This window comes from Caretta caretta, chromosome 27 (assembly GCF_965140235.1).
Source record: "Caretta caretta isolate rCarCar2 chromosome 27, rCarCar1.hap1, whole genome shotgun sequence".
NCBI lineage: Eukaryota > Metazoa > Chordata > Testudines > Cheloniidae > Caretta > Caretta caretta.
Genome location: NC_134232.1, coordinates 2495356 through 2521344, shown reverse-complemented (window position 1 = coordinate 2521344; position 25989 = coordinate 2495356). Strand labels below are relative to the sequence as shown.

Genomic DNA, 25989 nt, shown 5'->3' with positions numbered 1-25989 from the left:
CCACATCACCTCGTCCAGAGCCCCAGCGTCCCCCCCTCCACATCACCTCGTCCAGAACCCCAGCGTCCCCCCCTCCACATCACCTCGTCCAGAGCCCCCTGCATCCCCCCCTCCACATCACCTCGTCCAGAGCCCCAGCGTCCCCCCCACACCAACGTCCCATCAGCAGCACGCAGCCCCCCATCCCCTCCCAAGAGGCGCCGTGGCCCCAGCTCAGGCCGGGCCCGCACGCCTCACCCAACGCTCGCGCTCCGCGCCTTCCGTTCCAGCGGCCGCTGCCTGCGACAGGGCGACACCAGCGCGGAAGGACCCGGGGGCGAGCGGTACGACTGCCTAATGGGCCGCTTCAAACCCCGTTGCAGCCAGCGCCGCGGCCGGGGCGGGGAGTTCGGAGGTGTAGCCCCAGCTGGGTCCGCGGCCCCTGGGGCCGGACCGTCTCGGCTGTGCAGTCGGTTCTGATCAGGCGTTGGGCAGGGACACCTCTAGCCGGGGGCCTCGGCTCCGCGGCGCGGCCGTTGCTATGGAGACGGCAGGTGAGGCCGGGGGCGAAGCAGGGGTCCCCGGGGCTCGGTGGGCTCAGCTCCCTGGGGGCCCGGCCCCGAGCCGCGGGCGGCCCCCTGCACTGACCGGTCCCGGCGGGAACAGTCCCGCCCAGCTCTGCGCCCCCTTGGCAGGGCTAGCCCAGGGTCCCCCGCAGGCCCGGAGCGAAGCCGGGACTCGCCCCAGCGTGGCCAGGGCCCCTGCTCCCTTCGCTGGGCCGCTGTGATCCCGCGGGGGCGGGGGGCCCCGTCCCCGCAACCGTCCCCTGGCTGCTCCCTGGCAATCCTGGGGCGGGGGGCACCGTTGGAATCGTAGAGCCGGAGCTAATGGGGGGACTTTTTGGCCCGAGGGCCACATCTGGGACTAGAAATTGTATGGCGGGCCATGAATGCGCAGACAATTGGGGTTGGGGCGAGGGCTCTGTTCGAGGGTGCGGGCTCCGGGGTGGGGCCAGCGATGAGGAGTTCAAGGTGTGGGAGGGGGCGCTGGGCTGGGCTGGGCTGGGGAAGAGGGCTGGGCGGTGCGGGCGGGCTCTGGGGTGGGGCTGCGGATGAGGAGTTTGGGGTGTAGGAGGGTGCTCCGGGCTGGGACTGAGGGATTCGGAGGGCGGGAGGAGGATTAGGGCAGGGTCTTGGGGTAGGGGAAGGGGGGTCTGGGGATGAGGGGTTTGGAGGGTGGGAAGGGGATCAGGGCTGGGGCAGGGGGTTGGGGCTTGGGGAAAGGCTCAGGGGTGCAGGCTCTTGGCGGCACTTACCTCAAGTGGTTCCTGGAAGCAGCAGCATGCCCCGTCCACAGGCACCACCCCTGCAGCTCCCATTGGAGCACCGGAGGGGGCCATTGGAGCATGTAGGAGCCAGAGGGGGTCATGCCGCAGCTTCTGGGAGCCTTGTGGAGCGGCCCCCAACCCTGCTCCCCGGTTGGTGCACTGTAGGGAGGCCATGCTGTGGTTTCCAGGAGCCACGTGGAGCGGCCCCTGACCCTGCGCCCTGGGTGGAGCGCCAGAGTGGGACGTGGAGCGGCCCCAGACCCCGCTACCCAGTGGGAGCTCGAGGGCCAGCTTAAAACGGCTGGAGGGCTGGATCCTGCTTGCGGACAGTAGTTTGCCCACCCTTAGTCTAGAGCCCCTGCCCCCCTGCTGGGACCATCCCAGCTATAGTTATTGTGTGGGAAGCCTACACGCAGGGGCTAACAAATTTATTAGAGCATAAGCTTTCGTGGGCTACAGCCCACTTCATCGGGCTGTAGCCCACGAAAGCTTATGCTCTAATAAATTTGTTAGTCTCTAAGGTGCCACAAGTACTCCTGTTCTTTTTGTGGATACAGACTAACTAGGCTGTTACTCTGAAACCCTACACAAAGGGGATGTCCAAAGCACAGGGATGTTAATGGACCACTTTACCTTTAACGGCCCCTTAGAATATGTGCTGTTTAGCATAATGACAGGTTTCAGAGGGGTAGCCGTGTGAGTCTGTATCAGCAAAAACAATGAGGAGTCCTTGTGGCACCTTAGAGACTAACACATTTATTTGGGCATAAGCTTTCGTGGGCTAAAACCCACTTCATCAGATGCATGAAGTGAAAAATAGAGTAAGAAGAATATATATTATAGCATATGAAAAGATGGGAGTTTCCTTACGAAGTGGGGGGTCAGTGCTAATGAGCCAATTCAATTAAGGTGGAAGTGGCCGATTCTCAACAGTTTACAAGAAGGGGTGAATACCAAGGGAGGTAAAATTACTTTTATAGTGCTAATGAGGCCAATGCAATTAAGATGGCCCATTTCCAGCAGTCGACCAGAAGGTGTGAGTATCAGCAGAGGGAAAATTACTTTTTGTAGTGACCCATCCACTCCCAGTCTTTATTCAGGCCTAACTGTTAGTCTCTAAGGTGCCACAAGGACTCCTCGTTATTTAGCATAAGAAATATGTTCGATCTTTTATTTAACTGTGACACTCTGAGTACCTTGCGACCCCCGACCTGAGGAAGAGCTCTGTGTAGCTTGAAAGCTTGTCTCTCAGCAACAGAAGCTGGTCCAATAAAAGATATTACCTTACCCACCTTATCTCTCTAGCTTCTGTTAGTGAAACAGACAAGCTTTTGAGCTACACGGAGCTTTTCTTCAGCACTTTGAAAATAAAACACAGGGTGTCACACCCTTATGCACTTTGAAAAGTACCTTACTCCATGAGTATTGCCATTGAAATAAAGTAACATGCTACTCAGCATGAGGAAGCGTGCCTGACTGGCACATAGTGTTTTTATTTTCAGTGTCTGTATCTGACCCTGAATATTGTTAAGAGTATGTGTGAACTGTAAATTTTTTTATACTCTCTGGCAACATGACCCTTGCCATTCTTTTTGACCCTTAGGCTTTATTAACTGTAACATTCTCAGTCTGTATTTTTAGCAACGTTTATATCCTGGCAGTCTTAAGTCAACGTTTAAGGTGTCTGATGATAGTGATATATAATGATGCCTGTTTTCAGTGACTAAATGGGAGTCCAGAATAAAAGCATTTGTGTAGTAGAGGGTGGTCTTTAACTACAGGTTAAACAAAATTGCACTGGAAAATTTGGGCATACTTCAGGGGTGCTGGAACAATTTATATAGTGGGGGTGCTGAGACCCATTGATACAAACTGTAAACCCTGTATATAATGGAAATCACTTCAAGTCGGGGTGCTGCAGCACCCCCAGACCCTTAGTTCCAGCACCTATGGCATACTTTGAAGTGATTATTTAAGACAGGAGTTTGCCTGGCTGAGGTGGGATCATTAACGCATGACACGCTGTATTATTAGTTACTTATAGTGAGTCTAACAAAATCTCTAGTGATGAAATGGATAGATGGGAAAGAGTGAGGAGTATCTCTTGTCTGATGCTTATGCACCTGAAGTCACTCTCGTGGTTATATGTGTGGCTCTCAGGTTTTTGAAATGGAGGAAACTGGAGCGATAGATTTTTGTGCTTTGGAGAGAGAACTGCAGGCTGCTGTTGCTGCTGATGAAAAGTATCAAAGAGAAAACGATGCCAAGTTCCGAGCCGTTCACCAGAAGGTGGCATCCTATGAAGAATTCAGGTTTGCAGGATTTTGTTTTCTATGGCGAATCACAGAATTGGGAATATAACAATCAAATGTTTCTTTCATCAGGATGAAAGTTTCATGTTAGTTAATCAGAGAATCAGAGAAATGTAGGCCTGGACGGTAGCTTGATAGGTCATCTAGTATAGTAGTCCCCTGTGCTGAGGCAGGAGTTAGTTTTATCTAGATCAGGGGTGGCCAGGCTGGGGCTCCGGAGCCCCATGCGGCTCTTCCGAAGTTACTATGCGGCTCCTTGTCTAGGCACTGACTCCGGAGCTGGAGCTACAGGTGCCAACTTTCCAGTGTGCCGGGGGGTGCTCACTGCTCAATCCCTGGCTCTGCCCCAGGCCCTGCCCCCACTCCACCCCTTCCTGCCCCCTCCCTTGAGCCTGCCATGCCCTCGCTCCTCCCCGTCTCCCTCCCAGAGCCTCCTGCACACCATGAACCAGCTGATCGGGAGGTGTGGGGAGGGAGGGGGAGGTGCTGATTGGCAGAGTTGCCAGTGGGCAGGAGGCGCTGGGAGCGGGGGGTGGAGCTGATGTGGGGCTGCTGACGTATTACTGTGGCTCTTTGGCAATGTACATTGGTAAATTCTGGCTCCTCCTCAGGCTGGCTACCCCGGTCTAGATCATCCCTGACAGGTGTTTGTCTGACCTGTTCTTAAAAACTTCCAGTGACAGAGATTCCACAACCTCCCTATGTAATTTGTTCCAGTGCTTAACTACCTATATACGTAGGCAGTTTTTCCTAATGTCTACTCTTCTCCCTTCCTACAATTTAAGACCATTACTTTTTGTCCTGTCCTCAGTGGTTGAGAACAATTTATCCTCTTTAAAGCAACCTCCTCTTTGAAACAACCTTTTACGTACTTGAAGACTGTTATCGTGTCCCCCATCAGTCTTCTCTTCTCCAGACTAAACGAACCCAATTTTTTCTATCTTTCCTTGTAGGCCTTATTTTCTAGTCTTTTAATCATTTTTTGTTCCTCTCCTCTGGACTTTCTCCAATTTCTCAACATCTTTTCTGAAGTGCATTGCCCAGAACTGGACACAGTACTTCAGTTGGGGCCTTATCAGTGCTGACTAGACTGGAAGAATTACTTTTTGTGTCTTGTTGCAACGCTCCTGCTAATATATCCCAGAATGATGTTCACTTTTTTTGCAATGGTATTACATTATTTACTAATATTTAGTTTGTAATCCACTATAACCCCCAGATTCTTTTCTGCAATACTCCTTCCAAGGCAGTCATTTCCCATTTTGTATTTGTGCAACTGATTATTCCTTCCTAAGTGTAGTACTTTGCATTTGTCCTTACTGAATTTCATCCTGTTTATTTCAGACCATTTCTTCAGTTTGTCAAGATTATTTTGAATTCTAAACCTGTCCTCCAAAGCACTTGCAACTGCTCCCAGCTTGGCATCATATGCAAATTGTATAAGTGTACTCACTATGCCATTATCCAAATAATTTGTGAAGATATTGAACAGAACCAGAACCAGACCCAGGACAGATCCCTGTGAGACCCCATTCGATATGCCATTCCAGCTTGACTGTGACTACTCTCTGAGTACCTTTTTCCAACCAGTTATCATCCATCTTATATAGGTTTGTCTAAGCCAGAGGTGGGAAAACTACGACCTGCGGGCCACATGCGGCCCACGGGACTGTCCTGCCCGGCTCTTGAGCTCCTGGCCGGGGAGGCTAGCCACCAGCCCCACCCCTGCTGCCCCTCCCATCCCCCCCATAGTTACGCCGCTGCATGGGCAGCGCATCTGGCTCCATCTGGGCAGCAGGGCTGTGAGTTCCTGTCACTCTGAGCGGCATGGAAAGGGGGCAGTGGCGGGGGTTGGGTAGGGAGTCCCGGGGGGCAGTCAGGGGACAGGGAGCAGTTGGATGGGGCAGAGGTTCTGGGGGGGGGGGGAGTGGTCAGGGGTCGGGGAACAGGGCAGGTTGGGTAGGGCATGGGAGTTCCGGGGGACCTATCAGAGGGCGGGGGTGTGGATAGGGGTTGGGGCATTCTGGGGACAGGGAGCAGGGGGGGTTGGATAGGTGGGAGACCTGGGGGGGCCTGTCAGGGGGCGGGGGTGTAGATAGGGGTCGGGACAGTCAGGGGACAGAGAACGGGGGGGGGTTGGATGGGGATGGGATCCTGGGGGGCTGGTTAGGGGCAGGGGGTGCCGGGAGGGGGCGGTCAGGGGACAAGGAGCGGGGGGGTTGGATGGGTCGGAGGTTCTGAGGGGGGGCAGTCAGGGGGTGGGCAGTGGGTGAGGGCGGATAGGGGGCGAGGGCCAGGCTGTTTGGGGAGCACAGCCTTCCCTATCCAGCCCTCCATACAGTTTCGCACCCCGATGTGGCCCTCGGGCCAAAAAGTTTGCCCACCCCTGGTCTAGGCTATATTTCCATACTTTATTTATGAGAAGGTCATGTGAGACAGTATCAAAAGTCTCACTAAAGTTGAGATATATCACATCTGCTGCATCCCCTCATCCACAAGGCTTGTTACTCTGTCAAAGAAGGATACTAGGTTGGTTTTACATGATTTGTTCTTGACAAATGCATTTTGACTGTTACATATCTCCTTATTATCTTCTAGGTGCTTACAAATGGATTGATTGATTATTTTTGCTCCATTAGCTTCCTGGATAACAAAGTTAAGCTGACTTTGTTACTCCTGAGGGCATTCTGCGCCAAAAAATTAAAAATTCTGCGCACAATATTTTAAAATTCTGCAAGTGTTATTTGTCATTAAATAAATGCAGAGGCTCCAGCATGGCAGTGGGGAACATGGACCACTGGCTGTACGAAGGTGGGAGATTGCCTAGCAGCTCCCCCACTCCCGGGACATGGACTCAGCAGTGAGGCTGCATCCGACCCAGATACAGCACAAGGTCTGGGCCTGCCCCAGAAACACCCTGGGATCTTGCCCCGCTGTGCCAGGTGCACCAGATGTGGGGCAGGCAGGCTCAACCAGGCAGGATTCAAGTTTGGAGGGGCTCAGTATGGAGGGGTCCAGGTGTGGGGTGAGAGGGTTCTGTGTGGGACAATCTAGGTGCAGGCAGCTCAGTGGAGGGTCTAGCTGGGGGGGGGTCTGGATGCACAGAGGCTCACTGGGGGGGCAGGTTCCAGGTGCAGAGGTAATGGGACTCTGCAGGGGCTTCCAGGTGAAGGTGGTTGGGGCTCAGCGGAGGGGTCTGTGTGCTGGGGAGTGGGGCTTGGTGGAGTGGGGGTCTGGGTGCAGCTAGTTGGAGGTCAATGGCGTGGGGGTCTGGATGTGGGGGCTCAGGGTGGTGCAGGAGGCGGGGCATCAGGGTGGGTGTTTGAGTGCATGGAGCTCAGTGGGAGATGGTCTGGGTGCAGGGGTGGAGGGAGCCGGAGGCAGGGGATCTGGGTGCAGGGAGGCTCCTGATGCAGGGGTTGAGGTTCAGTGGGGTGGGGTTTGGGTATGGAGGGCTGAGGGGTTCTGGGAGTACCAGGTGAGGCTTGGCAGGGGTGTCTGGGTAGGGGAGGTCCAGATGCACAAGGGTTGGGTGGATGGGGGAGCAGCTGCCCCCATAGCTGAGGAACTATGTGAGGAGGAAGCAGGGGAGGATGCTGAGCTTCCTGCAGCTGGGAGAGATTTCTGGGGGTGGTTCTGACACAGCCCCAGCCACTGCTTGCAGGGGAAGAGGAAGTCCCGTCCCCTCCTGCCTCCAGCTCAGCCGGGACTAGCAGCTGATCCCGGCTCAGGGTAGGAGCCACTGGCAGGGGTGTCCCCAGCCCTGCAGTGATTTACCTCTCTGCTGGCTGCCTGAAACAATGTATCTGTGCAGCTAGGGCGTGGTGCGTGACTGCTCTTGCAGCTTCCCTTTGCTTCCCTGTCAGAAAGTCATTTTTCTGTGGGGGACATGAATTCTGCGCATGCACAGTGGCAGGGAATTCTCCCAGGAGTAAAAACTTGTCTATAATTCCCTGGATTGTCCTTAATTCTCCTTTTTATAGCTAGATACTATATTTGCCCTTTTCCAGTTCTCTGGGATCTCTCCTGTCTTCCATGAGTTTTCAGAGATAATTGCTAATGTCTCAGATATCTTCTCACTCAGCTCCTTGAGTCTTCTAGGATGTATTTCATCAGGCTCTGCTGACATAAAGACATCTGCCTTGTCTAAGGCTTTGTCTACCCTGGGAAGTGAAAGACAAAACTTTTGTCGTTCAGAGGTGTTAAAAAAACAGCCCCCAAAAGACAAAAGTTGTGCTGACGACAAGCACCGGTGTGAACAGTGCGTTGTCAGCAGAAGCGCTCTCCTGCCAACAACGCTAATGTTGCTAGCTGGGGTGGAAGTTTTTTGTTGGCGGGAGAGCTCTCTCCTGCTGACAAACAGCGGCTACACTGTGCACCTTTTAGCAGCATGGCTGTAGAGGTGCGGCCGTGTCGCTAAAAGCTGCATAGTGTAGACATAGCCTGAGCCCTTTTCAACTTGTTCTTTCCCTATGTTAGCCTCTGATCCTACCTCGTTTACACTGATTTTCACTGTTAGTTGCACAATCGCTGCTAACCTTTCTGGTGAAAATTGAAGCAAAAAAGGCATTTAAAACTTTGGCTGTTGCTGCCTTTTCTGTTATTGTCTCTCCCGCTTCATTGAGTAATGGGCCTACCCAGTCCTTGGTCTTCCTCTTATTTCTACTGTATTTGTAAAATGTTTTCTTAATACCCTCTATGTCTGTAGCCAGTTTAATCTTGTTTTGTGCCTTGGCCTTTCTAATTTTGTCCCTACATGTTTGTCCCTACATGTTCCTTCGTAATTTGACCTAGTTTCCACTTTTTCTGTGATTCTTTTTTGAATTTCAGGACAGAGATCTCCAGGTTAAGCCAGGGTGGTCTCCTACCATACTTCCTGTCTTTCCTATGCATTGGGCTAGTTTGCTCTTGTGTCTTTAATAATGCCTCTTAAAAACTGCCAGCTCTCCTGAACTCTTTTTTCCCCTTAAACTTGCTTCTAACAGGATGTTTTCTTTATTCCATTGTCTTTATTCTGCATGTCTCCCTCCTATCATTCATTAGAATCATGAACTCTTATCGTTTCACGATCACTTTCATCCAAGCTGCCAACCACCTTCAAATTTCTCCCTATTTGTCAGAATCAAATCTAGAACACCCTCTCCTCTAGTTGCTTTCTCCACCTTCTGCAATAAAAACGAGTCTCCAATGCATTCCAAGGACTTGTTGGATAATCTTTGCCCTGCTATGCTATTTTCCCAACAGATATATGGGAAGTTGAAGTGTCCCATCCCCATCAAGTCCTGTGTTTTGGATTATTTTGTTAATTTAAAAAAAGCCTCATCCACCTCTTCTTCCTGGTTAGGGGTCTGTAGTAGACCCGACCATGACAGCACCCTTGGTTTTTACCCCTTTAATCATTATCCAGAGACTATCAACAAGTCTGCTTCCCACTTCTATCTCAACTTCAGTGCAAGTGTGTATACCTTTGACATACAAGGCAACACCTCCTCCTTTCTTTTCCCTGCCTGTCTTCCCTGAACAAGCTGTACCCTTCTATGACAATATTGCAGTCATGTGAATTATCCCACCAACTCTCTGTGATGCCAGTTATGTCATAAATGTGATTATTCGCTAGTATTTCTAGTTCTTCCTGTTTATTCCCGTACATCTTGCGTTAGTATACATGCCCACATTCCCCTAAGATTCTGACCCTTCACCCAGGTTCTTGTTTTGGACTTACATGTGGGCTTTTGTCTCCTGCCCCCATCAAACCTAATTTAAAGCCCATCTCACTAGGTTAGTTAGTCTGTATCCAAAGATATACTTCCCCTTGATAGATGGACTCTATCTCTGCTCAGCAGTCCTTCTTCTCAGAGCAGCATCTCATGGTCTAGGAAACCGAAGCCCTCCTGGCGACACCATCAGTGCAGCCATGTATTTATTTCCAGGATATCTATCTCTGCCTGGGCCCCTACCCTTGACGAGAAGGAATGATGAGAACACCACCTGTGCCCCCGACCAGTTCACCCTCACTCTCAGAATCCTGTAGTCACTTCTGATCTGCTCAGGGTGAGACTTTGCATTATCATTAGTGCCCACGTGGATGACCAGCATAGGGTAGTAGTCAGAGGGCTGGATAATCCTTGGCAGTCCTTCCATAATGTCTTGGATATGGGCCCCAGGATGCCATGTCAGGCCAGCAGATGGATGCCTCCATCATCCTTAGAAGGGAATTACCGACCACCACCACCCGTAGTTTCTTCCTGGGAGTGGTGGCTGCGATCCTCCCAACCTTTGGGATACATGGCTTCTCCCCCTCCACCCTTGGGGAAATTCCTCATCCCTTGTTGCCAGGGTAGCATACCAGTTTTTTATCTTTCTAGATAGTGGTTTGGGAGTGGGGCAGGGGTGGGGAGCACTGCCTGCTGCCAGAAGTAACCAGCAGCTAGCTTCCTCCCTGTGAAGGAGCCATTTTCTCCTCCCCTGGTGACGCTCCTTCAGTCCTGACCAGCTGGATTGCTGCCTCAAGCTTGGATGTTTCCATATGAATATTTTCAATTAATTCCTCATATGCATGGATGCTCCTCAACCTAGCCTCCTCCTCCTGTAGCTCTCCCTCCTGCTTCCTGAGAGATTGTACCAGTAGGCCCCTCTCACACTGGATGGTCCCGCCCAGCCTGGCTTTCTGTGATGGGGAAATGCAGGCCACAGTTTCTGCAATTCCACATCAGGACCTGGTAGAGACATCCATGGCTGGGTTGTCTTGTCTGGACGCAGGAGCAGGTGGAGGAGCCAGGAGCAGTGTCGGCATTGGCGATGTAGCCTTTCTGAACCATGCTGAGTTTATTCTTTCTCCCTCCTACAAACTCCCCTGTTTGCTAGCTCCCTTTGGTCACTTTGCATCTGGCTTTTAAGCCCTTCTTTCCTACAAGGGAAGAGTGATCAAATGAATGTCCTGCAGTGACACAATTGCATCTTTCACTGGCATCCTGTCGGTTTTGGGAAATGAAGTAGGGATTTGGTGGGTCAGTATTTAGATGAGAGACCTCAAGGAGATTCTTTGGGTGCAGAAGAAGGTAGAGATGGCACTCTTATTGGTACTATGAGACTACTGCTCCAGCATTGTGTCAGAGGTCACTGGGCTGTTAGAGGTGCTAACTTTTTCAGAAGACATAAAACTGAGACCCTGGCCACCTAGGGTGATTAAAGATCCTGTGACACTTTCACAGTAACAGTGCTAACTCATGCCTTGATCAAATTACGTTTTGGGTAATTAAATTCAATCTCCCTAAATTGTTCCTGAAGCTTCAGTTGAATAAGGTAAGTCTTTGCTTCCCTTTAGGGCATGTCTACACAGCAGGTCTGACACATGTTTAAGCCCAACCCCCTTCTCCCCAACCATCCACATATAAATCCCCAGACAAGTTCCTGTATGTCATCAGAACTTGAGCTTGCTAGCTTGTCTGGGGGCATAGGTACAAGCCTGTGGCCCACTGTAGTGCATGTCTCTGCCCACCCACTATAGAGTGAGGATGTAGCTAAAGTACATGTTGCCCGCCAATGCTATCCAACAATTCCCAAGCTGTTAAACATATGCCATGTTAGACCCCAGAAGTGTTTGTATGTCCTCCTTCCTTTCCATTTATTCATCCATCTGTATCCAGCTATGTCATAACCATACAGCTAAGCATAGCCTAGAATTCCTCCTTATCTGTAAGGGGTTAAGAAGCTCAGATAACCTGGTTGACACCTGACCAAAAGGACCAATGGGGAAAGAAGATACTTTCAAATCGGGGGTGGGAGCGGGCGGGGGGGGGGGGAGGGAGAGGAAGGCTTTATTTGTGCTCTTTTTTTGTGTGTGTTCTCTGGGGAAGCAGAGAAGCATCAGGTCAGAAAACTCTTTCTCCTAAAATCATCCTAAAATGAGTCTTAATATTGCAAAAAGAGTAAGTAAATAAGGCAAGGCGCGTTAGATTATCTTTTGTTTTTTAGCTTGTGAATTTTCCCTGTGTTGAGAGGGAGGTTTATCCTTGTTTTTTTGTAACTTTAAAATTTTGCCTAGCGGGTAATCTTCTGTGTTTTGAATCTGATTACCCTGTAAAGTTACCTTCCATCCTGATTTTACAGAGGTGCTGCTTTTACTTTTTTTTCTTTATAATAAAGTTCTGTTTTTTAAGAATCTGGTTGACCTATTTGGTTGGTATATTATTCTCAAGCCTCCCCAGGAAAGGGGGTGAAGGGGCTTGGGGGGATATTTTAGGGAACCAGGAACTCCAAGTGGCCCTTTTCCTGAATCTTTGTCTAACTCACTTGGGGGTGGCAGCAGTACCCATCCAAGGATAAGGAAGGATTTGTGCCTTGGGGAAGTTTTTAACCTAAGCTGGTAGAAATAAGCTTAGGGGTCTTTCATGCGAGTCCCCACATCTGTACCCTAGAGTTCAGAGTGGGGAGGGAACCCTGACAAGCTACATTGTAGTTTTTCTCTTTTTAATCTTTCTCAGAATCACTTCCATGAGTTCCCATCACATCCAGTTCTCAGCCTTTGCTATGCTACTGTCCAAAGCTTCCTCTAGCAGTCAGCAGTTGCCCTGTACTCTGATTCCAGCACCACTGTTGAAGTCCCTGTTGTCATGGGAGAGACAGGCTTGGTCTACACTACAGAGTTAGGTCGACATAAGGCAGTTTACGTCCGCCTAAGTCTGGAAGCAGCTACACTAAAATGTTGCTTCAACTGAGTAGATCGCTCAGTACACGACTTAATAACTCCTCCTCTGCAAGAGGCCTAGTGCTTAGGTCAATGTAGTTAGGTGGACACAGTGTCAGTGTAGACGCTGCATTACTTATGTCGACTTTAATGGTCTCCAAGAGATGTCCCACAATGCCCCACCATGACTGCTCTGGTCACCCTTTTGAACTCCACTGCCCAGTGCCCACGTACACAGGTATATGCCTCCCCCCCCCTCTCTAAATCCCTGCAAATTTTTGAAATTCCATTTCCTGTTTGCTCGGCATGGAGAGCTTACCTAGCAGCTGACCATGCTGCAGCTGCCCTCCTGCCTGGAGTAACCAGGAGGTGGTGGATCTCCCAGGACTGTGGGGAGAAGAGGCTGTGCAGCACAGCTCTGATCCAGCCATGAAAACATAGATATCTATGAGCAGATCGCTCCGGGCATGGTGAAGAAGGGCTAAGAGAGGGACCCTCAGTAGAGGCACATGAAAGCCAAGGAAGTGCGGCAGGTGTACCAGAAGGCAAGAGAGGCCAACAGTCACTCTGGTGTGGAGCTGCAGCCATACCTCTTTTACAAAGAGCTGCATGGCATTTTTGGCAGAGACCCCCACCCCCAAGAGCCATAACTGGCCATCAGGAAGTTTAGACTTGAAATTAGACAAAGGTTTCTAACCATCAGAGGAGTGAAGTTCTGGAACAGCCTTCCAAGGGGAGCAGTGGGGGCAAAAGACATATCTGGCTGATAAGTTTATGGAGGGGATGGTATGATGGGATAGCCTAATTTTGGCAATTAATTGGTCTTTGACTATAGGCGGTAAATGTGCCCAATGGCCTGTGATGGGATGTTAGATGGGGTGGGATCTGAGTTACTACAGAGAATTCTTTCCTGGGTGTCTGGCTGGTGAGTCTTGCCCACATGGTCAGGGTTTAGCTGATCACCATATTTGGGGTTGGGAAGGAATTTTCCTCCAGGGCAGATTGGCAGAGGCCCTGGGGGTTTTCACCTTCTTCTGCAGTGTGGGGCACAGGTCACTTGCTGGAGGATTCTCTGCACCTTGAAGTCTTTAAACCATGATTTGAGGACTTCAGTAGAATCATAGAATATCAGGGTTGGAAGGGACCTCAGGAGGTCATCCAGTACAACCCCCTGCTCAAAGCAGGACCAATCCCCAACTAAATCATCCCAGCCAGGGCTTTGTCAGGCCTGACCTTAAAAACCTCTAAGGAAGGAGATTCCACCACCTCCTTAGGTAACGCATTCCAATGTTTCACCACCCTCCTAGTGAAAAAGTTTTTCCTAATATCCAACCTAAACCTCCCCCACTGCAACTTGAGACCATTACTCCTTGTTCTGTCATCAGCTACCACTGAGAACAGTCTAGATCCATCCTCTTTGGAACCCCCTTTCAGGTAGTTGAAAGCAGCTACCAAATCCCCCCTCATTCTTCTTTTCAGCAGACTAAACAATCCCAGTTCCCTCAGCCTCTCCTCATAAGTCATATGTTCCAGTCCCCTAATCATTTTTGTTGCCCTTCGCTGGACGTTTTCCAATTTTTCCACATGCTTCTTGTAGTGTGGGGCCCTAAACTGGACACAGTACTCCAGATGAGGCCTCACCAATGTCAAATAGAGGGGAACGATCACATCCCTCAGTCTGCTGGCAGTGCCCCTACATATACATCCCAAAATGCCATTGGCCTTCTTGGCAACAAGGGCACACTGTTGACTCATATCCAGCTTATTGTCCACTGTAACCCCTAGGTCCTTTTCTGCTGAACTGCTGCCTAGCCATTCGGTCCCTAGTCTGTAGTGGTGCATGGGATTCTTCCGTCCTAAGTGCAGAACTCTGCACTTGTCCTTGTTGAACCTCATCAGATTTCTTTTGGCCCAATCCTCTAATTTGTCTAGGTCCCTCTGTATCCTATCCCTACCCTCCAGCGTATCTACCTCTCTTCTCAGTTTAGTGTCAGACATAGGTTAGGGGTTTGTTACAGGAGTGGGTGGGTGAGATTCTGTGGCCTGCGTTGTGCAGGAGGTCAGATTAGATTATCATAATGGTCCCTTCTGACCTTAAAATCTATGACTAGTTACCAAGGCCATTCTGTGTCTGGAGATTTTTATTATCAATACCCTCCATCTGTACCAGCTGGCATACCTGCATACACCTCCCCTGATCTTGGGCACCCACCCCTGTTCTCCGAATCAGTTTTCTCCAGTTACCTAGGCCATGTCTACACTACAGAGTTAAGTTGACTTAAGTTACATTGATGATCATAAGCCGCTTTGGTTGTGCGTGTCCACACAACGCTCCTTGTGTCAGCAGAGTGTGTCCACAGTCAGTGCTCTTGCATCAACAGAGAAAGTGTTGCATTGTTGGTAGGCTATCCCACTGTGCAACTCACCCCTCTCTGCCTCTGGGAGCTCTGGGAACGGATTGCAGTGCATCATGGGGACGTGCTTACCATCCCATGATGCAGTTCTTTCTGTCCTATCATTCCATGGGCTTCCAACTTTGTTTCATGATGTTTTTCAATAGCCCTTGTTAACTGTGTGCCCTTCATCTCTGCCTGAAAGCATGGATCCTGAACTGCTCACCCGTCTGGTAATGAGTGTTATGAACACAATGCAGCTGGTCCTGCAGTATTTCATAAGCTGTGAATCAGAAAGTGAATTGGTGGTACCTGCCCTGCTGTGTGCCATGGAAAGAAATAATTCAAGATTGCTGCTGGCATTCATGGAGCAGCTGCACATGGACCTTCGGTACTGGGCTCAGGAAACAAGCACTGAGTGGTGGGATAGCATTGTTATGTAGGTCTGGGATGATAAGCAGTGGCTGCAGAGCTTTTGGATGCACAAATCTACCTTCCTGGAATTGTGTGTGGAGCTTGCCCCAGCACTCCAGTGCAAGGGCACCAAAACGAGAGCTGCTTTCACTGTGTAAAAGCGAGTGGTGATCACTGTGTGGAAGCTGGCAACTCCAGACTGCTACCTTTCAGTCGTGAATCAGTTTAGAGTTGGAAAGTCCACCGTGAGGGTTGTGATGATGCAAGTGTGCAGGGCCATTAATTACCTTCTGCTGCAAAGGACTGTGACTCTCAGTAATGTGCATGCAGGAAATACTTGATGGCTTTGAGGCAATGAGATTCCTTAACTGTGGTGGAGTGATAGATGGAACGTATGTACCAGTTTTGGCCCTAGACCATCTTGTGACAGAGTATATGAACCGGAAGGGCTACTTCTCCAGGGTCTTGCAGGTGCTGGTGGATCACCGGGGCTGTTTCACTGACATCAGTGCAGGGTGGTCAGGGAAGGTGCATGATGCTCAAATCTTTAGAAACACTGAACTGTATAGAAAGCTACATTCTGGGACTTTCCAGACCAGAAGATTCAATCGGGGGATGTGGAAATTCCCATAGGGATCTTGGGAGACCCGGCCTGCCCCTTGGTCCCATGGCTCACAAAGCCTTACACTGAGAACCTAAACAGCAGCAAGGAGTGCTTCAATAACAAGTTCAGCAGGTGCTGAATGATTGTTGAATGTGCCTTTGGCTGATTAAAAGGTCGCTGGTGCTGCCTTTTTGTCAGGTTAGACCTCAATGAGGAAAATATTCCAATAGTTATCGCAGCCTGTTTTGCGCTGCATAACATTTGCAAAGGGAAGGGGGAAAAGTTTCCTCAGGGGTGGAGCACTGAGGTAGATCATCTGGCTGCTGATTTTGAGCAGCCAGATACCAGGGTAATAAGAGGGGTACAGCAGGGGGAGTATTCAAATTAGGGAGGCTTTGAAGGAGCATTTTGACAATTATTCCCAGTAATGTGGCTTTAAGTGATGCATTCGGCCAGGCAATGTTTACTTGCTGCCTTGAATGATCCCTGTGGTGCTTGCTTTCTGAACATTAATCATACTAGATATCAAAGTTCCTATGCTGGAGCAAAGCTGCCACGGCACAGCCTCCTGTCCCCACAGATCCAACAGTGTATTCCATGCGGGAGCGCCTTTACTGTGGAAAGCCGGCATGGTCAGCTGGGAAGATGCTGTGTGAACTGTCCCCGCTGAGCAAACAGGAAGAGGAATTTCAAAAATTCCAGGGCCTTTAAATGCAGGAGGGGTGCACACATGTGTACCTTCAGGGCAGTGGAGTTCAAACTGCTGACGAGAGTGGTCATAATGGATATTGTGGGACACCTCCTGGAGGCCAATTAGGGCAACGCAAGCAAGCACAGGACCTACACTGACGCTGTGTCACTCTAACCATGTTGCAAACAGCCCTATGCCTCTCTTTGAGTTGGTTTTATTATGTTGGTGTAGCAAGGGAGTTACATCGGCAGGAGGAACATTGCAGTATGTACACCTCCACTGTTTTGTCGATGAAAGCTGACTTTTGTTGACAAAACTGTGGAGTGTAGACAAGGCTCTATACATGCAATAAGGGCTCAAGCTTCCTGCTTTCTCTAAGGCCATATCTGCACTACAAATTTAAGTGGGCCTAACTTATGTCAGCATACAGCTGTTGCAGTAATTACATCACTTGTGCATGTCTACACTTTGCTTCTTGTGTCGGCAATGTGCATCCTCACCAGGAGTGCTTGAATCGATTATACTGTCAGTGTGAGACATTGTGGGACAGTGTTTCACAGCCAGTAACAGTTCACGTAAGCAGTACAGTGTCTACTAAATTGTATCTAAATTTATGTGAGCACAAGCTTTCGTGAGCTACAGCTCACTTCATCAGATGCACGTATCTCACGAAAGCTCATGCTCAAATAAATTGGTTAGTCTCTAAAGTGCCACAAGTCCTCCTTTTCTTTTTGCGGATACAGACTAACACGGCTGCTACTCTGAAAAGTGTCTACACTGACACTGCATCGACCTAACTACATCGACCTTGACTCTATGCCACTCACAGAGGTGGAGTTATTAAGTCAGTGGACCTGGGCTGTTAAATCAGCAGGAGTGAAATTTAAGTGTAGACACTTCCGTAGTGAGGTTGATGTAAACTGCCTTGCATCGACTTAACTCTGTAGTGTATACCAGACCTTAGAGATACCCCAATGAGGATACAAAGATCTGTAAGGATGAGTAATAGCTTCCTTTCCAAAGGCTTAACTACCACTTTGAACCCTCATTTCACAGACCAGTATGCAGGTCTCTGACACACACTCGCTCTCTCCCTCTCTGTCGTTAGGAACTATCAGTTAGGGACAGAGGTCCAGACTCTCTGTCACAGTGCCCTTAGCCCCTTTTCATTCTGGGATGACAGGTTTCAGAGTATGAGAGATCAGACTTGAGAAGTGGAATTAGATCTCTTGCATGTTAGTCTGTGTAGTAGTAAGCAGTAACTGGGAACATATAATCTGGCCACAAGAGATTTTGTGATCTTGATTTGAACCCAGATCTTTTACATGGTAGAACTTTGCACTACAAACTCAGTGACTGTGCCAGTCTCACAGAGAGGAATCAAACTGGAAATGGCGCTAATTTCAAGAGGATATTTGCTCTTGCTGGGTTTACTGCTCCCTCTATATTTCCTGCAGGGATATTGTGCTAGCATCACACCTGAAACCTCTAGAGAAAAAGGACAAAATGGGAAAAAAGAAAAACCTTCTTTGGAATTCCTATGCTACCCAAGCTAATGGCAAGCAGGACAGAGAGATGGAGCTAGCCCAGGTGAGGAGGAAAACTCCATTAGTGTTTGTCTACACACAAAAGTTAATTCAAATTAAGGTAGGGTGTGAATTTAAAATGCAATAGCTATTCCAGAATAATTCCATGTATGAACACTTATTCCAGAATATGAGTACCTTGTTCTGCTTTAGTTTAATCTACTTCCAAAGTGGATTGAGCTGATGAGGGCTTGTCTACACTTAAAAGTTAATTTGGTTGGCGGGGGTGAATTTTAAAGCACAATAGCTTTAGCACAATGTGTAGACAAGCAGTAAAAGAAATCTCCAGAATCACCACAGTAGATCAGACCAACGGTCCATCTAGTCCTACATCTTATCTCTGACAATGGCCAGGACCAGCTGCATCAGAGGAAAGTGCAAAGCAGCCCCTAGGGAACAATCTATATAATAATATTCCAGGATTCATCTGGGTGTCACTCTGAAGCATAGAATGTCTTCTGAGTCAGTGTGAAATGGTGGAAACAGCCACAAGCATGGCTGAAAGCTCTTTTTGTTTAGAATATCAGCTTGTTCAGTCATCCCTCGGATTGCTGGTCTGTTACTCTCCAGTTTTTTAGTCCTCAGCCATTCTGATGCTATGAATTACACCCATGTGACAGCAAGGCATGCATTTGTCTATGCCATGCCAAGAGTTCTAGCCATTGTGATATGAGAGCTAACTCAACCAATCAGTACCCTTATGCTACATGTAATTTGCATACAACAGTTTCATTGGTTGTAATGAGTGATATAAGGGAGACTGCACAGATGGTGAATTACTTGGACCAGTTGCCACAATTCTTCAAAGGTTGAATTGCCACCCATATAACTTTACATAAACTCCCCAACAAATCTGTGCAAACTCCCCACCATAACACACATACCCAGACAAATCAACACAAATCTCCCAGCATCATCCACACACAAATCAACACAACAAGCCCAAACACATAGCACCACACTCACCACAGCATACAACCCCTCATTTGCTACATACACAAATCGACACACATCTCCCAGCATTCCCTCAGATGCTGTTCAACACAAATCTCCCTGCACCACCCCTCAAATACAAATCAACACAAATTCCCAGCACAACTCCTCCAGACACAACATCACAACCAGCACACACAATAACCCCTAACACACATAGCCCCTCACCACAGCCCATACCTCTCATTCACCTACTGCACAAATCAAAAAAATCTACCAGCACAACACACACCCTCACCCACTCTCACTCATACTTACCATACACTTGAGTGGCAAAGCCATTTTGACTTTACGAATTAAACTCAGTGATAGGACAGCCTTTCAGTTACCAGTTATGGAATGACCTGTCCAGAGGGAATTCTGCTCCCAACCCCCACCAGCTGGTGGGATTCTGCACCTGTTTTATGTAACTGTTATTGACCATCTTTTTCATCCAGGGATGGGATGGACTCCCTGAAACGTCTGCAGACTTTTACAGATATTGGCGCAGATGCTTGAAAAGTGGACAGGAAAGATACCAGTTCCTGTTTCAGCTCGGCGGTAAGGACCTGGGCAGAATCTTTCAAGCTGATGTTGGCTTTGGCCTCCTGGGTGAATTTCTTGTGGTGCTGGCCGAGCATGCCTGTAGGGAAGACAGAGAAGCTGTCCTTCAGATATTACAGAGCCTTTCTGGGACCAAGCGCTTTGGACTAAATGTGGCTCTCCTGAGCCAGGTGGAGAAGGATAGCTGCAGGGACTTGTTCGGGAAACTACAGCGCATGGGCAGGAATTGTGGTGCTGATGGCCTTCCCGAGGGCACAGTTGAAGCAGGTACAGCTGCTTTGCAGGAAGAGCAGAATGAGGCTGAGAGAGAAACCCATCTGAGGGGGGCTGGCCAGCAAAAGGAGGCAGATGACAGACTAATTAAAGAGCTGGTGAAATGTTACTGCGTTAGCTGAAGGAGCACAGGCTCCCGCTACAGCTCACGCTCCACCAGGATTATAGGAGCTGAGGGCCAGGAGGGACCTTTCCTGTACTGCTCTATCAAAGATGGAGGGACAGTGAGAGACCCGTCTTCTACAGAAAGTTGTTGATTGAGTTTTACTTTGTACCTGCTTCACCTACCTAGAAGAATGGCCTGGTACAAATAAATATTAGTCACCAAAAGGATTATCTTGGGGGAGGGGCCATCACACAGGAGACAACACTTGCTGTGAATCAGTAGTACTGTATTGAATATATTGTTTGGGGATGGGAAATATCACTCTAGTATTAGTGGGAGAAGATGAATCCCCCTCTATTCTTTTCTCTGGCCACGCGTTCTTGGTCAACAGGGGATTTTAGAAACATAAGCAGCTGTATTATAATAGTTAAACAGTAACCGCCAAGTGTGGAATGGGTTCATGTGTACAGCCATATCTAGGACTGATCTGACGCCCTGCTTAAACAGAACCTGGAATAAATATATGGAATGTACATTGCTAATTTCCACAGTCATACTCCTGAGGGCATTCTGCACCAAAAAATTAAAAATTCTGCAAATTTTATTTGTCAGATAAATGTGGAGGCTCCAGCATGGAATTGGGGAGCACAGGCCACTGGCTGCACAGAGGTGGGAGATCACTCTGCAGCTCCCCCCGGGACACAGTGTCAGGACTGGGCCTGCCCAAGAAACACCCCAGGGCCCTGCCTCTCCATGCCAGGTGCACCAGGTGTGGGCAGGCAGGCTCAGCCCAGCAGAATCCAAGTGTGGAGGGGCTCAGTGAGGGGGGATCCCGGTGTGGATTGAGAGGGTTCTGTATGGGGCAATCTGGGTGCGGGGAGCTCAGTGGGGGATCTGGGTGTGGGGGGGATCTGGAGGCACAGGGGTTTGTTGGGGGTTCTGGGTGCAACGGTAATGGGACTCTACAGGGGGGTCCAGATGAAGGTGGTTGGGGCTCAGCGGGGGGGGGGGTTCTGGGTGTGGGCGGGATAAAGCTTGGCATGTGGGTCTGGTGTGGGGGTCCAGATGCTGGGGGGAGTGGAGCTCAGTGGCGTGGGGATCCAGGTGCAGCTGGTTGGGGCTCGGTGGGGTGGGGATCTGGCTTTGGGTGACTCATTGGGGTGGTCCATGTTCAGGGGGAGTGGGGCTTGGCAGGTGGGGTTCTGGGGGCGTGTGATGTGTTAGGTCACGGAAACCCCCTTTGGACTGCCACCTGATGTGCTGGGACTACCTCTGAGCCCATTTTCCCTGGCAGCTTGGGACTTCAGTACCCTGTCTTGTTGAGCCACACACACTAGCCTGCTGTAAACACAGACCCAGGTCTGAACCATGTCCCCCACAAGCTGCAGACTTAACTGAAAACAGCTTAAGAAATGCTCCTGTCTTCACCACCCAGATACCCAGCTCCTAATGGGGTCCAAACCCCAGATAAATCCATTTTACTCTATATAAAGCTTATACAGGGCAAACTCATAAATTGTTCGCCCTCTATAACACTGATAAAGAGATATGCACAGCTGTTTGCGCCCCCAGGTATTAATTAGTTGCTCTGGGTTAATTAATAAGCAAAAAGTGATCTTATTAAATATAAAAAAGTAGGATTTAAGTCGTTCCATGTAATAACAGACAGAACAAAGTAAATTTCCAAGCAAAATAAAACAAAAACACGCAAGTCTAAGCCTAATACAGTAGGAAACTAAATGCAGGTAAATCTCGCCCTCAGAGATGTTCCAGAGATGTTCTTTCACAGACTAGATTCCTTCCTAGTCTGGGTCCAGCAGTCACTCACACCTCCATAGTTACTGTCCTTTGTTCCAGTTTCTTTCAGGCATCTCTTTGCGGTGGAGAGGCTATCTTCTGAGCCAGCTAAAGACAAAATGGAGGGGTTTCCAGGGCCTTTTATATTCTCTCTCTTGTGGGTGGAAACCCCTCTGTTCTCCTGTGCAAAATCACAACAAGATGGAGTCTGTAGCCACTTGGGCAAGTCAGATGTTCGTGCATGACTCAGTTTTTTGCAGGCCAGTGCCACTGTTTACATGTTAGTTTGAACAGGAAAGCTCAGATGTGGATTGGCATCTCCCAAAGTCCATTGTCTGTTAAATGTTTCTTGATTGGGCACTTACTGAGAATAGTCCTTTCTCAAGAAGCTGAGAAAATGCTTCACTGAGACTACTTAGAATCAAACAAGTGCATAGCCAATACTCATAACTTTGAATACAAAAATGATGCACAAATACAGACAGCATAATCATAACCAGCAAACTATAACCTTTCCATGGACACCCCACTGGACCTCCTCTGTACAAGACCTGGTGCAACCATAGGACCCTGGTTGCAACAATGATCTGTACAGTCACAGTTCCTGTCAATAACATCACAGGGGGTGAGGCTCGGCGCAGGTGGGGAGTCTGGGTATGAGGGGGTCTGGATGCATAGGGGTGGGCTGGATGGGGGAGAAGCTCCCCATACAGTGATCTCTCCCCCTGCAGCTGAGGTGTGATGTGTACAGGAAGCAGGGAGTTGTGGGGAGGGGAGTTTGCAGAGCTTCCTGGAGCTGGGGTGGAAATCTGGGGGTGGGTCTGACCTCGCCCTGGATGCTGTGCAGAGGAAGAGGAAGTCCCATCCTAACCAGACCAGCCGGGGCAAGCAGCTGAGCTCTGCTCAGGGTGGGAGCCACCAGCCCGGTCTTCCCAAGTCCCATACCCTGTATGTGAATAGCATATTGGGTTGCATTAGTAGAAACATTGCCAGCAGATTGTGGGAAGTGATTATTCCCCTCTATTTGGCACATCTGGAGTATTGCGTCTAGTTTTGGGCCCCCCACTACAGAAAGGATGTGGACAAATTGGAGAGAGTCCAGCGGAGGGCAACAAAAATGATCAGGGGGATGGGGCACATGACTTAGGAGGAGAGGCTGAAGGAAGTGGGCTTGTTTAGTCTGCGGAAGAGAAGAATGAGGGGGGATTTGATAGCAGCCTTCAACTACGTGAAGGGGGGTTCCAGAGAGGATGGAGCTCAGCTGTTCTCAGTGGTGGCAGATGACAGAACAAGGAGCAATGGTCTCAAGTTGCAGTGAGGGAGGTCTAGGTTGAATATTAGGAAAAACTATTTCACTGGGAGGGTGGTGAAGCACTGGAATGCGTTACCTAGGGAAGTGGTGGAATCTCCTTCCTGTGAGGTTTTTAAGGTCAGGCTTGACAAAGCCCTGGCTGGGATGATTTAGTTGGGGATTGGTCCTGCTTTGAGCAGGGGTTGGACTAGATGACTTCCTGAGGTCCCTTCCAACCCTAATCTATGACTCTATGAAATCCAGTGCCCCCAGCTCTAGCTTTTGGAAAGCTGAAGGCAGGGAGGGCTTAATGGCCTAAGTGTCTGGTTTGAAATCCCAAGACCCCCTGGAACCATGGGGTCAAATCCAGACAATGCTGAGCCCTCCCCATCCATCTCTCCCAGAGGGGTACATGGGATCCAATGTCAACCAAAACATTAAACAATGGAGGTCTTGTCTGCTCTGCATCAGTGTTCACAACCAATGTTTGCCCTGATATTCTGGGCAGGATAGAGTGGTGGAGGGCAGATCTATCAGCCCTAAAATGATGAAGGCCCTGTTCCCTACGCGCTGAAAAAGGGTGACCTCAAGTTAACTAGAGACACCTGGGCCCAGTTAAGGGCTCCAGTGACCTTTAAAACCCCCTTTTCTGGTGAGAGAGGGGAGGGGAGAGATGAGAGACAGGCTGCAGCCGGGGCAAGGGCGGGGGGAAGGAGGAAGGAAAAGCTTCCTCTGGCTGGAAAGCAGTCTCCCCTCCCTATAGGGAAAGAAACAAAGATAACGCTGCTTGGGGAAACCCTGGCTAGTAGGATCCTGTGTAGTACGGTAGCACCCGGGAAGAAGAGGCAGGGAAAGCTTTTCTGTTTGCACTGGGGGACTCTGTTGTTTTGCTGAAAGGGACTTCTTGGGCCTACCGTGAGGCCCACCGTATAAGAAGGGAAAATAGAACAGGAGTGAAGAGGAAAACCTTCCAGAGTCAGACTGGTTTATTCCAGCCCCCATTGCCTGGGAGTAACGCAGAGGCCGGTGAGGCATGGGAGGTGCCCTGCCACATCCCACAGTTGTGCTGTGTGCCAATGATTTATATGGCTGTTGCCTTCCACTCAGAGGTGGCTGCGTTTCCGTGGTACCTTTGTGTACATGCCTGTAACATGCTTTGGGCTGCGAGGGCTTGTTTCTTTCCTGAGACGCCCATTCTCAGGACAGTGTTCACATTCTAGAACCGACGTGAGACAAAAATAGAAGGTTCTAGAGTTAATGTCTCTGAACACCCAGTCGATAGCCTTGAACCTTCAGCACAGGACAAACACGAAGTTCTTTCAAACAGTACACTCACCTTTTACAATAGCTTCCCCAGCAAGCATTTGGCCGTGATGAGATAATCCCAACTGCTATCTACCTTCTCCCATCAACCAAAGCAGTTCCAGAGGGGAGAGTCTACTGCCAAACTCGACTACAAAACCCATACTTATATAGTGAAACGTATTAAAATCATCTTTGCCCCAGCGCTGTTCTCTGGCTGTTAACCTTAGTGACAAGAGGATCAGTAAGGATCTTGAGATGGTTTGATGCCGTTCCATCACACTGCTTGATTGAGGATCTAGACTGGCTAATGGAGATGAGGCTGGTTGGAATTGCCATTCTCCTTGGGATGGCAGATGTTCTCCATGCCTTTGCAATCATGGAGAAGGAAGATGTATTCAAGAAAACACCCTGCCCAGCCTTCCTGATGTTTGACAATGCTGCCTACTTGGCTGACATGAGTTTTGAGCTCCCTTGTAAGTGCAAGCCAGAGGAAGTCACCTCAGTCGTGTGGTACTTCCAGAAGAGCATGGGCAGCCGGCAGACCAAGGTCTTAACAGACTTCGATGGAACCATGTTCTTGGACTCAGGCCACATCCGTGTGGGCAGCCACATGCTGAAGCGCTTCAGCATTAGGATGTTCAGTCTCATCATCTTCCGGGCCCAGGTGGAGGATTCAGGCCACTATCTCTGTGGTACCAAGGAAGGGGACTTCTTCTATGGCTATGATGTGGATGTGCAGTCCTCCAAGGCCATCACTGTGGCCTTTGAGGACAGGAACCAGCACCCACAGAAGGATCATACAGAAGAGCATTTCAGCGTGTTCACCACTTTCTGGGACTGGACCAAGTGTGACCGCTGTGGAGTGAGAGGTGAGCAATGGAGAATTGGTCTCTGCTACGTGAAAAGCGCCTACCTCTACCCCAGGTACCGCACAGTCCCGACAGACGTGGTGTCCTGTGGCTCAAGATCTGTCCCTAGGCGCTTCCAGGGCACCATCCGGCTCAGGAAGCCTGAGGTTGTCATCCGAAGCTGCCTGACGCCTTGTGTAAAGAGAAAAGGCCCCGAGGAAGGAGTGCTGTCCATCTCCAATCTCATTGCAAAGGTTGGCCAGAAACCCTGGCTGCCCAAAGTCCCCATTCAGTTCCACAAGCAACACCTCGGCAGTGGTCTGATAATTGCTTGCCCCGGGGCCAGGCCAGAGCATGCAGTGGCGTGGGACAAAGATTCAACTCGACTGTACCGCACCAGCTTCCTCACTGGGGTCAACAAAAGCATGCGGGTCTTCATTGACCATGGCAACCACCTGCACATTCGATTTACCCAGCTGGACGACAGGGGCACTTACTACTGCTGGCGTGAGGGGCAAATGGTTGCTGGCTTCCGGCTCTCCGTGCGGTTCCAAGGTGACCGTAAGCGAACCCTCGATGACCCTGAGACGAGATATGCCATCAAGGCCATCCTCACAAGCTATGTCCTCATCACCATGGTGTTCGTCGGCATCCACATCAGCCGCTGCTGCTATTATGCGTTCAGATGCACTCTCTTGGGGTAGCCTCGCTGACGAGCGCTGCCTGCAGGCCAGGGAAATTATTTCTCTTGTTTGTTTGTGATTATGTCTTGGAACATTTTCGCTTGGGCTATTGGGAATTTTTCTAATGCATGTTAGCAATAAATACAAGCAAAATGCTA

General features: G+C 49.6%; 2 protein-coding genes across 6 annotated transcripts in view; one reads left to right on the top strand and one right to left on the bottom strand.

The window, feature by feature from the left end:
• EFTUD2 (elongation factor Tu GTP binding domain containing 2) overlaps window positions 1-367 on the bottom strand; it is a 36456-nt gene extending 36089 nt beyond the window's left edge. Inside the window, exon 1 of the mRNA XM_048829767.2 lies at window positions 238-367. The gene's annotated coding sequence lies outside the window, so the exon portion shown is untranslated. The remainder of the gene's footprint in view (window positions 1-237) is intronic.
• Window positions 302-25989, top strand: LOC125626610 (Ig-like V-type domain-containing protein FAM187A). Of its 5 annotated transcripts, none has more exons than XM_075123588.1 (5): window positions 302-323; window positions 3467-3618; window positions 17864-17996; window positions 19423-19525; window positions 24528-25989. In XM_075123588.1, exons 2-5 carry the CDS (start codon window positions 3476-3478, stop codon window positions 25850-25852), a joined length of 1704 nt encoding a protein of 567 aa, XP_074979689.1. In that variant the 5' UTR covers window positions 302-323; window positions 3467-3475; the 3' UTR covers window positions 25853-25989. The 5 variants fall into 5 exon arrangements, with proteins under 5 accessions (XP_074979689.1, XP_048685758.1, XP_074979688.1 ...); XM_048829801.2 differs by lacking the exon at window positions 302-323 and adding an exon at window positions 399-533; XM_075123587.1 differs by lacking the exon at window positions 302-323 and adding an exon at window positions 571-912.